General features: G+C 35.7%; 1 protein-coding gene across 1 annotated transcript in view; it reads left to right on the top strand.

The window, feature by feature from the left end:
- LOC113199412 (vascular endothelial growth factor receptor kdr-like) overlaps positions 1 to 12,805 on the top strand; it is a 308,409-nt gene that overhangs the window by 216,016 nt on the left and 79,588 nt on the right. Inside the window, exons 18-25 of the mRNA XM_077793590.1 lie at positions 2,548 to 2,683; positions 3,700 to 3,804; positions 4,968 to 5,081; positions 6,210 to 6,298; positions 7,391 to 7,598; positions 9,291 to 9,382; positions 10,607 to 10,729; positions 10,836 to 10,947. Coding sequence (XP_077649716.1) covers positions 2,548 to 2,683; positions 3,700 to 3,804; positions 4,968 to 5,081; positions 6,210 to 6,298; positions 7,391 to 7,598; positions 9,291 to 9,382; positions 10,607 to 10,729; positions 10,836 to 10,947 — 979 coding nt within the window. The remainder of the gene's footprint in view (positions 1 to 2,547; positions 2,684 to 3,699; positions 3,805 to 4,967; positions 5,082 to 6,209; positions 6,299 to 7,390; positions 7,599 to 9,290; positions 9,383 to 10,606; positions 10,730 to 10,835; positions 10,948 to 12,805) is intronic.

Genomic DNA, 12,805 nt, shown 5'->3' with positions numbered 1-12,805 from the left:
TGATTTTTTTTTTCCTCTTTGATTAGTTTTTTTCTTTACTGTACTACCTCCCACTGTTGGTTTTCATTGCTATTTTTCATTTACTCTTCATGTAATGTTTTGCCAAGGATGTTTTGAAGCGCTGGTTTTCTAGTTGCAAATTCTTTTAACTTTTGTTTATCGTGGAAGGTTTTTATTTCATCTTCAATCCTGAAGCTTAATTTTGCTGGATACAAGATTCTTGGTTGGTACCCATTATCTTTCAGCATTTGCAATATGTTGTTCCAGGATCTTCTAGCTTTCAGAGTCTGTGTTGAAAGATCAGCCATTAACCTGATTGGTTTACCCCTAAATGTAATCTGCTTCCTTTCTCTTGTGGCTTTTCAAATTCTCTCCTTATTCTGTATGTTGGGCATCTTTATTATAATGTGTCTTGGTGTGGATCTCTTGTGATTTTGCTCATTGGGCGTCCTGTAGGCTTCTAGGATTTGGATTTCTGTTTCATTCTTCAAGTCTGGGAGTTTCCTAATATTATTTCATTGAACAGATTGTTCATTCCTTTGGTTTGGACCTCTATACCTTCCTGTATCCCAATATCTCTTAAATTTGGTCTCTTTATGCTATCCCATATTTCTTGGATGTTCTGCTCATTGTTTATTATCAGTCTCGCTGAGCTGTATACATTCTTTTCGAGATGATATTCTTTGTCTTCGTTATCTGATGTTCTATCTTCTACGTGTTCTACTCTGCTGGTAATACTCTCATTTGAGTTTTGGTTTATTATTTTCTTCATTTCCAGGATTTCTGTTTTTTTTTTTTTTTTTTTTTTTTTTTTTGTATAACCTCTATCTCCCTGTAGAGTTGATCTTTTGCTTTTTGGATTTGTTTATGTAATTCATTGTCAAAGTGATCTTTCATTGTCTGAATTTGTTGTCTAATGTCTTCCTTGAGACTCTGGATCATCTGAAGCATGTATATCCTGAAATCTTTGTCTGACATTCCTTTTGCTTCAGATTTTACCTCTTCTAATGTTGAATTGACCTGCATTGTTTGTGGTCCTTTCTTTCCTTGTCTTTTCATACTGCTCACATTTCTTTCCAGCTTTGTGTAAATGTTACATTAATGTTTTTCCCCTATATATTTATATTACTCTTGTACAGTTCCAAAAACTTTATTTTGTGGAGAAAAACAATGTTATAAGTTCCCAATATCAATAGTACATCATCTATGTGCAAGTTTTCATTATTAATACATTTATAGTTAGACTCTATGTCTACAGATGTTGGCTTCAATTATTATTTAAAATATAGTTATTAGTTTCATAAAAGGCATACCATTTCTGATGGCATATAAAGAACTGAAGGTTACGCATAGGATGTTATGTTAAGGGGGGAAGGAGTGAGGTCATGGGTTTAATCTAACTTAGCAACTTTGAAGGAGAACTCTAATGAATAGACAGGGGTAATTTATGGAAGAATGTATAAATTCAAACTCCTATCTGTATTTAGAAAATTACCCTGCATATAACTTGTAGAAGTTAGGGGGTTGAAAGTGGGGTAGAGGGAGGAAGAAGGAAAAAAATTAATAAGGAAAGAAAGTAAAAGAGAGAGGGAGAAAGAAAATAAGAAGAAAAAAAGGGGAGGAAGGTGGGGCATATGCAATTCCTCTATATTATATTATTCTAGTGATTCAGTTGTTTAAGTACTATTTCATGCAAAGTTCTTGGTTTCACATATGTTGAGTTTGAGAGGACCAGAGTGGGAAGGGTAGAGGAGAATGGATGAGAAGGGAGAGAGAAGAAGAGAAAGCAAAAAGCAAAAAGAAAAAAAAAAAAAGGTCTCTCAGAACTCTGTTTTTTTTTTTTTTTTCCAGTATGTGGAATTGTCTATTTGTAGCTTGAGTCTCTGCATTGAGGGTGGTCAGGTAGCCAGAGTGAGAGGACTTGAGCTTCCACCTGGAGCCTCCCTACTCTTAGTCTCTGAGATGGAAATCAGGTGCTTGTACAGTTGCTGTTCTGCATTGATAGCTACACCCTCCAAAAGCTTGTGAGAAAAAATTTGAGTTATCACAACTGGGGGTGGGGGAGTTGGAAACCAGGTACCTGATCAGAGGCAGAACCGTGCTGGTAGCCATGCCCACTGATTAATGGTGAGTAAGGTTTTCCAAAATGGATTCCGTATGTTTCTCACGTAGGATGTTTGGTGAGGTGGGGGGTGCTGAGGAGACCTTGTGCTTTGTCCAGAGCTCAGTCTGGTGACCCGCAAGCAAACTCTCTGCATTCTGTTCCACCTTCTGTCTGCGTTGAGCGCCCGTGTGGCTCTGCCTTCCGTCTGTGCCCTACATGAGTATTATCCCTTATATGTTAGGTTTGTTGCAACTGTTTTCCCAAATTGTCAATTTAATTTTAATTGTGTTCTTATTGTGCTTTTTCTTATCTTTACTTTTTTGTATATATTTCTTACTATATGAGACTCTTTATGATGTAAAATGGTGAACTTCAGAAGCCTTATACCACATCAGAAGAGAAATAAAACAGAGTAAGGTGTTTTCCCCCTTTACTTTCTGCAGCCCAGTGTTTCAGAAATCAAAACAAGCTACCTTTCCATCATTGTGGATCCTAGAGAAATGCCCCTTGATCAACAATGTGACAGGCTTCCCTATGATGACAGCAAATGGGAATTTCCTCGGGACCGGTTACAGTTGGGTATGTACCAATTTCTTTCACTAAAATCTAGGTTGCACTTAGATTATTGTATGCAATACTATTCAACCTCATTCATGATTGGTCTAGAAAATTGGATATATTTTTTTTAAATGTGGTGATAGTAAAAAAATTAGAAATTAGGGTAGCAGAATTGTATTGTACATATAACATGCAACTAAAAGATTTTAGATGTACAATCTGGGTAATCTTAGAGAAGACAAGTCCCTTAACTTCTGTAAGACATGTTTTTCTCATTTATAAAAGGGAGACATTAGGACTGATGTGTATTTTCTTACATTCCATCACTTTTGTGGGAATTCAGTGTGAGAACATTTGCCAATATGTCTTACAAATTTAAAGTACTTCACAAATGATAGGGATTGGTTTTAATTAGAATCTCTTCAACAAAAATTTCTTGGGCTATAGGAAGCACAGAGTCTTTTCCATAAATAATTGCACTTGAATGACTACAAACTTATATCATGAATATCAGTAGCTAATGTGATTACTAATGAAGTATATTACTAGGAGACTTACAACGTTTAAAATGTATATAACACTTTTACCTACTGAACTACTATGTGTCTGTAGGCCATTATGGATCTTCCTCAACCCACAAAGTTCTTTGTCTCCATGGCTGATGTGGTATAACCTTTCATTCGCTTGCTTCATACACACATATTTGCTAGGTATCTACTATGTATTAAAACATTATCCTAGCTGCTGAGTATATAGTTATTAACAAGAAAGTCTTCATTGAACTTACATTCTAGTGTGGTAGATTAATAATAGATACAATAATAAATGATAAATAAATATAACATTATCTAGTAGTTAAGTGTTATAGAGGAAAATTGAGGAGAAGAACAGCATTATAATTTTACATAGGGTGGTCTGCAAAACCTCCCTGTGAATGCTTTGTCTTTGGGATGCTGGTATTCGTTACAAGAACTCAAATGTGCACTTCTTTCTGAGGTCTTTCAAAATTTCTAATTTTTACTTCTTGTCCCCCTCAGGCAAAATCCTGGGCCATGGTGCCTTTGGTAAAGTGATAGAAGCTTGTGCCTTTGGCATCGACAAAGCTTCAACCTGTAAAACAGTGGCAGTGAAGATGCTAAAAGGTAATATTTCTAATGCTTTGGAAGCCATTGAGGAACATCTATAGGTATACTTTGGGGACAGGTAGAAAACTGTACTGTAAAAGACATGAACTAGAAGTAAAGGAGGTAAATAAATACAGCTTCTACCATCATTCCATCTTCATGTTCATGAAAAATAGCAGCCACATAAGTATGACCAGTCATTGTGGAAACTTGTATGACAACCTGCTTATCTCCCTTGCATACAACAACTTAAATGCAGAAGTAATGACCTGATATATATTTTTATTTATATATAACAATGGAATGCATTACAACTCTCATTACATATATAGAGCTCAATTTTTCATATCTCTGGTTGTATACATAGTATACGCACACCAATTTGTGTCCTTATACATGTACTTTGGATAATAACGATCATCACATTCAACCATCATTAATTACCCCAAGCCCCCTCCTTTCCCCTCCTTCCCCTCTGCCCTATCTAGAGTTCCTCTATTCCTCCCATGCTCCCCTTCACTATCCCACTATGAATCGGCTTCCTTATATCAAGGAAAACATTCAGCATTTGGTTTATGACCTGATATTTTTAATTGCTGGTAATATCAGTATAAGTCCTTAATGGTATTGGATACCAGAATCTCAATGTATCAGTGGAATTATATGATATCATATATACTTGAATATAAATCCAAGTGAATTCTCCACTGGTCATGATGCATCAGTTATGGTGTGTTTTAATTCTTGAATGGATAAACATGTGTCTAAACATTTGAATACTATCCAATACATGCCTCTGATTCCACATGTCCACATAAATCAATATTTAGAACAATCTGGGCCAATTAACTCATTACCTCTTATAGTACATTAATTGATAAAATGTTTATCACATAAAGGATTATATTCCAAGAGTACCTGTTTCAAAATGAAAAATCAGAAAAGTTATTGAGGCTAATACTGCATAGAGCTCAGAGTAGAGGCAAATTAGGACATGCTACAAAGGTATTATTTGTTTAAAATATTGTTTGGAAAGGACAACAAACCAATATCTGAGTAGTTGTGTTCCAGACTTTTCTGCCAGAATTCCTTTACCAGGAAGTTGTATTTCATATGCTCCACCATTACTCTTAGGGACAAAAAAATTCCTTTTGTATGATTATTGTGTTTATCTCAAACAGATTGTGCAACATCCAACGAGTGTAAGGCTTTAATGTCAGAGCTGAAGATCCTCATTCACATTGGTCACCACCTCAATGTGGTCAACTTACTGGGTGCCTGCACTAAGCCTGGAGGTAAGAAGACTTTCATAGCTAGACAGATCTCTTTCCTAGAGGTTATATGCTCAGAAGCAAGGTAGTCCCTGATTTAGATGACTACCTGAATTGCATGTGAGGTTCTTATAACTTATAGACTTATCACATTTCATAGGATCTCCAGAACTCATGTTCTCAGCCCCCTGCTCTAGGGAAGTCTTTACAATATACAAAGAAATTGAGTTTATGTCTAAGATTCCTGCTAGCTCAACATTGTATCTGATCTTGGACAGGATCGTTGGAGAGAATTTGCCAAGGAAATGTGAAAATCTGTTCAAGACATTGTACTTTCTAGACTTCTTTAGTCATCTATCTTACCTTCAGTGTACCTACTACCATAGCCTGAGGAGGGTTTCACCCACTTTTTCAACAAGCATATTTCCATGCCCTGTCCATTTACATATTTCTTCTCTACACTAAATCTAAAACATTTTTTTTCTTCCCCTATGAGAATTCTACTGCACTGTCCTTTCACTTCCCTTTATTTCAAACAGCATTTTCTAAGCACCCACTGATTTTAGCTAGGGTCTTCCCTAAGGATGTTAGAGGAGAGCTGTGCTACTGAAATAAATATGAATAAAATACACATCAAGGCAAATGCAAATAAACTTGAAAGCCATGAGCAAACTGCAAAAAAAAATTTAGTCCATTGAGTGAACCTTTTAGAATAAATTTTATCAATAAAATGATGGTGGGGTTGGGACAACAATATATAAAGTGGGAAAGGTAATATAATGCCTAAAATATCCAATGAGTTGTGTTCACATTTGCCTTGGTCATTGGAGTGTAAACTGTCCTATTAATTCTTTCATATTTCATGCTGTACATCTTAGGGAACTTCACAGGTAAGCTCAGCAGGATTATTAACCTTATTTTCCCCTATTTGACAATCTCACTTTTTCATCTTTCAGCAGCCGGCATGTCTTTGAGGTCAGTCACCATTGTATCCAGCTCAAGTTATCCATCAACTAGTTTACAACTAAAGAGATTTAATGAAATTTTAGGATATTCCATGTCCAACAGGTTACCAAGGTCAGAGTAGCCTAAGAGTTGGCTAACTTTTACTATCTTTCATGAAAAGATGACTATAGATATTACTTTTGGCAGGTCCTTTGATGATCATAGTAGAATTCTGCAGATATGGAAACCTAGCTAATTTTCTGAGAGGGAAGAGAGGAGATTTTATTGCTTCCAAGGTAGGTTTCTCCAACTGAACCCCACATTCTATTCCACGTTTTGAGTCTTCTCTGGAGATTTTATGATGATACATAGAAAGAGGGAGAAGGGGATAGCAGAGGCTGGGGGATTATTTATCAGGGATACTAGTATGTACACTTATGCATCCAATAAAGATTTGAATTAAATTACCTCTAGAATCACTTCCACTGATGTTGCTTTGAAACTGGCACTCAGAATTCTGTCATTAGCTGAAATTATAACTTTTGTGTGTGTAATTCTCTTATATTCTGAGGCCCAAATTGGTGAGGTATGCCAAGATTCCATTATGCCTTTAGGCTTTCATAGACATGCTGGAGCTCTCTATTTCTTTGAAATCTGGGATGAAGCTCTGTATTTTGGATAACTTCCACCATTAAGGAAATAGTTAAAGACATATATCTCATGTTAGCACTTTTTTATTGTCCCAAGATATACATGTTGCAACTGTCCTTGTCTTCCCAGAGAAAAGCTGGTTGTCTCTGCTTCACAAAGTACTGCAAAGTGTTGTACCTGATTATTATGTTGTGATTTATTTTGAAATTTTTTGATATTGGATATTAATTAATAAAATAACTTCTAGAATCCATCCAACTGATTGGGAACTCTGAACTTAGCTAGCAATTTATTATTTTCATCAATGAGTTCCATCTCAGTCTAACTTTAGCAAATGGAAAGGAAGTAATCATAATTTTAAAACAGACCTGGCTCCCTTCTATTTGCCCAATTTCTGAGCATAGGAAAATAATAATTTGACACCCTTTGAACTACCCCTGGTTATGAGATATCCTTGTCCTATGCAGGCTTGCTGAATTCCATGGCAAGGTAACACACTCAGATGGTCAACTCTCAGCAATTTCCTCCCAGTAAGGATAAACTACCTGGCATTTTGATATAGAAAATAGAATTTTAGATTAGCAGTCATCACTCTCAGCTTTGCTCTCAAATTATGTGAACTCGCAGAACTCTTTTATACCTCTCTGGTTCTCAGCTTCTCTGATGAAAATAGAATAAATTGAATTGGATGATTCATAAGTTCTTTTCAAACACTGATGATCTGTTTAAATTCTCAGTCCCAGCTCAATATGGGAAAAAAGGTGAAGACTATTCATGATTCTGACAGTGATCTCACTGAGCTAACTAAGAATCATCTGCAGAATGTGGCTAGCACAGGAAGTTCCATCAGTTCTGGTTTTATAGAAGACAAGAGTTACAGTGAATCTGATGAGGAGGAAGAAGCTAGCTGCTACCTTCTGGGGGCCACAACAACCCACCATGTAGGTAAGTACAAGTAGACCCTTTCATTATGGCAAAACCTCAAGGCTAATGAGGGTATAAAGTAAGGAGTCAGTGGGTAAATGAGGCCTAATCAGCAAGACCAGGCAATCCCATACCATTTTTCTGTAGCCATTTCTATCTAGCATAGAGGACTTTTGCTTTATGCTGAACTTGCACTTAAATTAGCAATCAGAAGTATCTTATAATGATGATATCCCATAATGTCTTAGACATGTACAGTTTCCAAATCATTTTTGCATGAAGGTTTTCCTCCATCTTTCCCATGACATGGTTAGAGGTGCTTATTCTCATAACAGAGGAGTACTATTACTCAAAGTAGGGATGATATAAAAATATTAACCTATATTAACTCCATCTCAAACTGTATAATATGTACTTAATTATTAACAAATAATGTGGATGACTTTACAAAATATTAGTGTATAAAACACAACATATGATTAACAGACCTTAAGATATTTTCTAAAATAGAGACTAATATAAATAGATACCTAGTGTATCCATGGGCTGGGATATACCCTTTAGTTGCTGAATCATGGAAAAGTTTGGACAGGAAAGAAGTAACTGGAGTGTCGGAGTAACTTGGGTATCTTGGGATATAGCTGTTTCCAAGCAATGTGAAAATATTTCAAGAATAAACAACTATTAGAGCTATACAAATATATAATAGATTTTCCAAAATGGAATAAATAAATATTTATAAAAAAACAAATTGAACTCAGGCATCCCACCTATTCTTATTTTACCCAACATTCCAGTCAAAACTGTCAGACTTAGGCATTGACCTTGAGTGACATTACTCTTGTTCTACCTGAGGTTTCTGCCTATTACATTAAGTGCTACTTATGATATTCCCAAGGTGGTTGTGCTCTTAGCCATCCTATGTTCTTTTATTTTCCTGTTGGTCAGAAATAGACCTTCATGTGTAGTATCTATCTGGCTTATAGAAATGAAGTAATTTTCACTTTCTTGAGAATCCTTTGATCTGTGTCTTATTACCTTGAAGAAGCCACATCTCTTTTATAGGTCTCAGTTTCCCTTCCTGTGAAATGATGGAAGGAATTGGTCTAGAATCATTATAAAGGACCTCCTAATTATACTTTGGGGATGGCATAACATCAGGAAGAGCAGAAGAAATTTCTTTGAACTTTGTATGTTTTAAGAAAAATGAAGAGAAGGGCAAACAAGCAATAAATAGGGAATATACATGACAAGTAAACATTCTGATTATAAAAATCCAGTCCTGTTGTCACTATTAATCATGGATATTTACTGGAGATTCCCAAACTTTGCCTCTAAAAATCATCTACATTCTCTTGTACTCAGAAGAGGCAAGGGAATATCAATAAACCACTTATTAGTTTTTGAAAGACAGACCTGTATTTCAAAAGAACTTTCAACAGAACGTTTAAGGTATGAGCTGTTAAATCAACGGAGACACAATTTTAGATTCTTTTCCTTCACAAGGATTTGAATCAATTACTTAAAAATGCACATATTATCCTAGTGGAGTAAGTCATACCAAGGCCTGTTGTCAAAAAAATTGTCCCTTGTTCTCTATGGTTTCATGGAAATAAGGTGTCTTTCCTCTACCTTATGATTACCTATCCAGGATTATGGGACATTCTTCAACTCTTGGCCATCTGTAATATTCTCTGTTCTTCCTATTCTCAGATGACCTCTTCAAGCATCCCCTTACCTTAGAGGACCTCATCTGCTATAGCTTCCAAGTAGCCAAAGGAATGGAGTTCCTTGCTTCCAGAAAAGTGAGCATTCATTATTCTTCTTCCTTCACTTCCATTGATTGGAGATTCAAGGAAGATGGATTATAATGACCACAGTGTCCGTGGTAGCTGTTTTTCTTTTTTAATAGTCTTACCTTATACTTGTGTTCCAATTTTCTCTCTCCAATTAGTCTTTGAAAAATATGCATACAAGCATTCACCTTTGAGACAGCTACTCACCTGCCTTCCTACAGTTTTGGGGGACTTGCTTTTCAAACTAATTTAGAAGGTTGCTAGATTAGGATTATTTAGACCTGTGAATTATGCACATTATTTTATACTGAAAATGAATTTATTCAGCAAATATATGGTGATTGTCTGTAATGTTCTTTCTGCTAAAAGCTGAGATACAGACATGAAAGATGCAGTTCTCCTTCCTCAGAATCCAATAAGAAAGACATACTACATATAATATAACAGGATATTGTCTAGGATAGAAATATGAAATAAATGCTTTGTGATTACATAGGAGTAGTCCTGGAGAATCTGTGAAGGTTTCTAAGAGAAAGTTATATTTCAGCAGTATAATAAAGAAATGGAAAGTTTAAGGTATATAGGATTCAAGGAGGTAAATGTGGCAGGAGGAAGATGTAGCTGAATACAAAGCTTGACATAGACTGTAAAAGGTTTTGAATGCCATGCCAAGGAATATGAACTTAAATGGTTTCCAGTTACTGTAAAATAAAAAGCTTCTAAACAGGCATTTTACATGATTAGATTTGTTTCTTGGGAATTAAATTTTGATAGCTAGAATGGGTGATGGAGTAGTCCATGTGGCTAGAATGAAAGCAGAGAGAACAGTTAAGTAACCATTGGTGTTGTTCAAATGAGATAAAATAAGATCTATTGTAATTCAGGGCACTAACAGTGAAATACAGTAGGAGGGAGTGGACCTTTTCTAAGGTAAGATAGTCAATGAGAGTCCAAAGAACAAAATATGTAAGAGTTAAACAGGTGTTATCATTCTAGTATAGATTCTGCCTACCCTGCCAATTTCCAGATGGATCAATTTATCTGTGTAAGGTACTTTGTTTTCTGGGGCTGGGCACCTCTGTGAAACTTCCTTTTTCTGGTTTCCCATTCGTTTTCAACTCCATGCTCAATTTCCACTTCTTCTTCTTTTTTTTTTTTTGGTTGAAAGTCTTTTAATCTGTACCATCCTAGGGCCCCAAAGCCCTAAGAGCCACCTTCTTCTTTTTTCTTTAGTGCATTCATCGAGACTTGGCTGCTAGGAACATCCTTCTAGCAGATAACAATGTTGTAAAGATCTGTGACTTTGGTTTGGCCAGAGACATCTACAAAGACCCTGACTATGTCTGGAAAGGAGATGTAAGTTCAAAGTTCCCTGGCATGAAACACCAGACAACTACTCTTGCCTCTAATGGGGTTATAGTCTCTATTCTGAGGGTTTTCTTCTATCTTGTTTTTTTTTTAGGCAAAACTCCCACTTAAGTGGATGGCACCTGAAGCCATTTTTGACAAGGTGTATACAACCCAGAGCGATGTGTGGTCCTTTGGAGTTCTGCTTTGGGAAATTTTTTCTCTGGGTATGTGAGTTTGTTTCTGATCAACACTTTTTATATGTAGTTACGGCTGTTGCTGCAACATTGCACTTACAGACCAGTTAGCATTGCACACAGTCTCAAAGTTTAAAAGATCTAACACTATGGATACAATGAAATCATGCATAAAAATCTTGCTACCAAGAACCAATAAAAACTGTCTCATAATTTTATTGTATATTAATTTGTTCAGTAAGTACTTATTGAAAATTTTCTACATGCCAGGCATTTTAACTGCTGGGGACCCAGTAGTAAACAAAGAAGATGACAGTTCCTGACACTATGGAGCTTACATTCTCATCAGAAGAGACTGACAATAAGAAATTAATAAGTAAAATATGGAAAATATTCAATGATATTAGCTACTGTGATATAAAATTGAAAGCTAGGAAGTAAGATAGGAATATTGGGATTGGGCAAAATGGGATAAAGTTCTAAATCCTTTAAATAAGGTAGGCTTCACAGGAATGTAAATATTTCAACATAGCCCTGAAGAACTCATGGGATAACCTGTAAAACTGTGGAGGAAAAGTAATTCTGTGGAAGAGAAATATCATATGTAAAGATTCTGAGTTTAGAGTGTGCCCAGTGGGTTAGAGAGTCAAGCAGGAGGTATTATGAATGAGCAAAGGTGAGAATACTGCAGTGTGATGTGACATTAGGGAGAGAAGGGTGGATGTAGATCAGACAGTGTTTTGATTGCAAAAAGATGTTAAGTAAATTTTCAAAGATTCACAAAGTGCCAGGACTGATTCCAACCTATCTGACTCCCAAGCTCTCATAGATACTGACAGTCTTGCCCATAATGTAAATGTTAAAACTAACATTAAAACCAGGCTTCCTGACTTCTGGTCCTACATTCTTAATAGTAGGAATAAAAACTTAAGGTGCACAGCATAGAAATGACCAGATACAAGGCTTTTAAGAAAGATAGCTTTCTATCTGTTTGTTTTATGCCTTGCAAAAGATTATTCTCTTCTCATGACTCTAAATCATTATTCTTCTATGATGCAAGGGAATTTTTATTAAAATCATCCAGGCATGCCTTTTAGAAAACCAAGTGAATCTAACTAAAAAGTATATATTTAACATAGGATTTGTGTTACTAAATATAGAGAAGTATTTATGGCTTTGACTGTTGAGATTTAATATAATGGAAGATGTTTGTGTTGTTTATCAGAGGCTGCTTTTGTGATTGTACAGGATGTCTGGTCTCTTGGTCTAGACACTTTTTCATTTTTTTCCTTTTTTATTTTTTAGTACCAGGATTGACCCCAGGGGTTAATCACTGAACCATATCTCCAGCTACTTTTTATTTTTTATTTTGAGAAAGGGTCTCATTAAGTTCCTTAGGGCCTTGCTGCATTGCTGAGACTGGTTTCTACTTGAGAACCTCTTGTCCCAACCTCCTGAGCCATGGGGATTACAAGAATGCACCACCATGACTGGCTTTGTCTAGACTCTTGAGGTGTTTTAGAGGCAAGAGAATAAAATATGTTTGATGAACAGGAAAAAGACACAATTTAATATTTATCTAAAACACATGGTGATCAAAAATAAAGAAGTACACTGGGACAGAAAATAAGCCATTATTCTTATTGGCTTATCTCTGTGACATGAAGTTTTACTTTTGGGCTGTCAAAAATCTATTTTTCCTCTGTATATTAGGCATTTTGTTTATAAAGTATCATGGAGAAATTGTTTATTTTTAATTTTTTTTATATTATCTATTTTGTTTCTGAAAGCCTCCTGTATGTGGATGTCTGTCAAATCCCCAAGGTTTGGAAAATTTTCTTATATTCTTTCACTGGAAAGTGTATCTATGCCCTTAGCTTATATCTCA

The sequence above is a fragment of the Urocitellus parryii genome, chromosome X (assembly GCF_045843805.1).
Source record: "Urocitellus parryii isolate mUroPar1 chromosome X, mUroPar1.hap1, whole genome shotgun sequence".
NCBI lineage: Eukaryota > Metazoa > Chordata > Mammalia > Rodentia > Sciuridae > Urocitellus > Urocitellus parryii.
The sequence above is the reverse complement of the archived record's forward strand: the minus strand, read 5'-3'. Positions and strand labels throughout refer to the sequence as shown.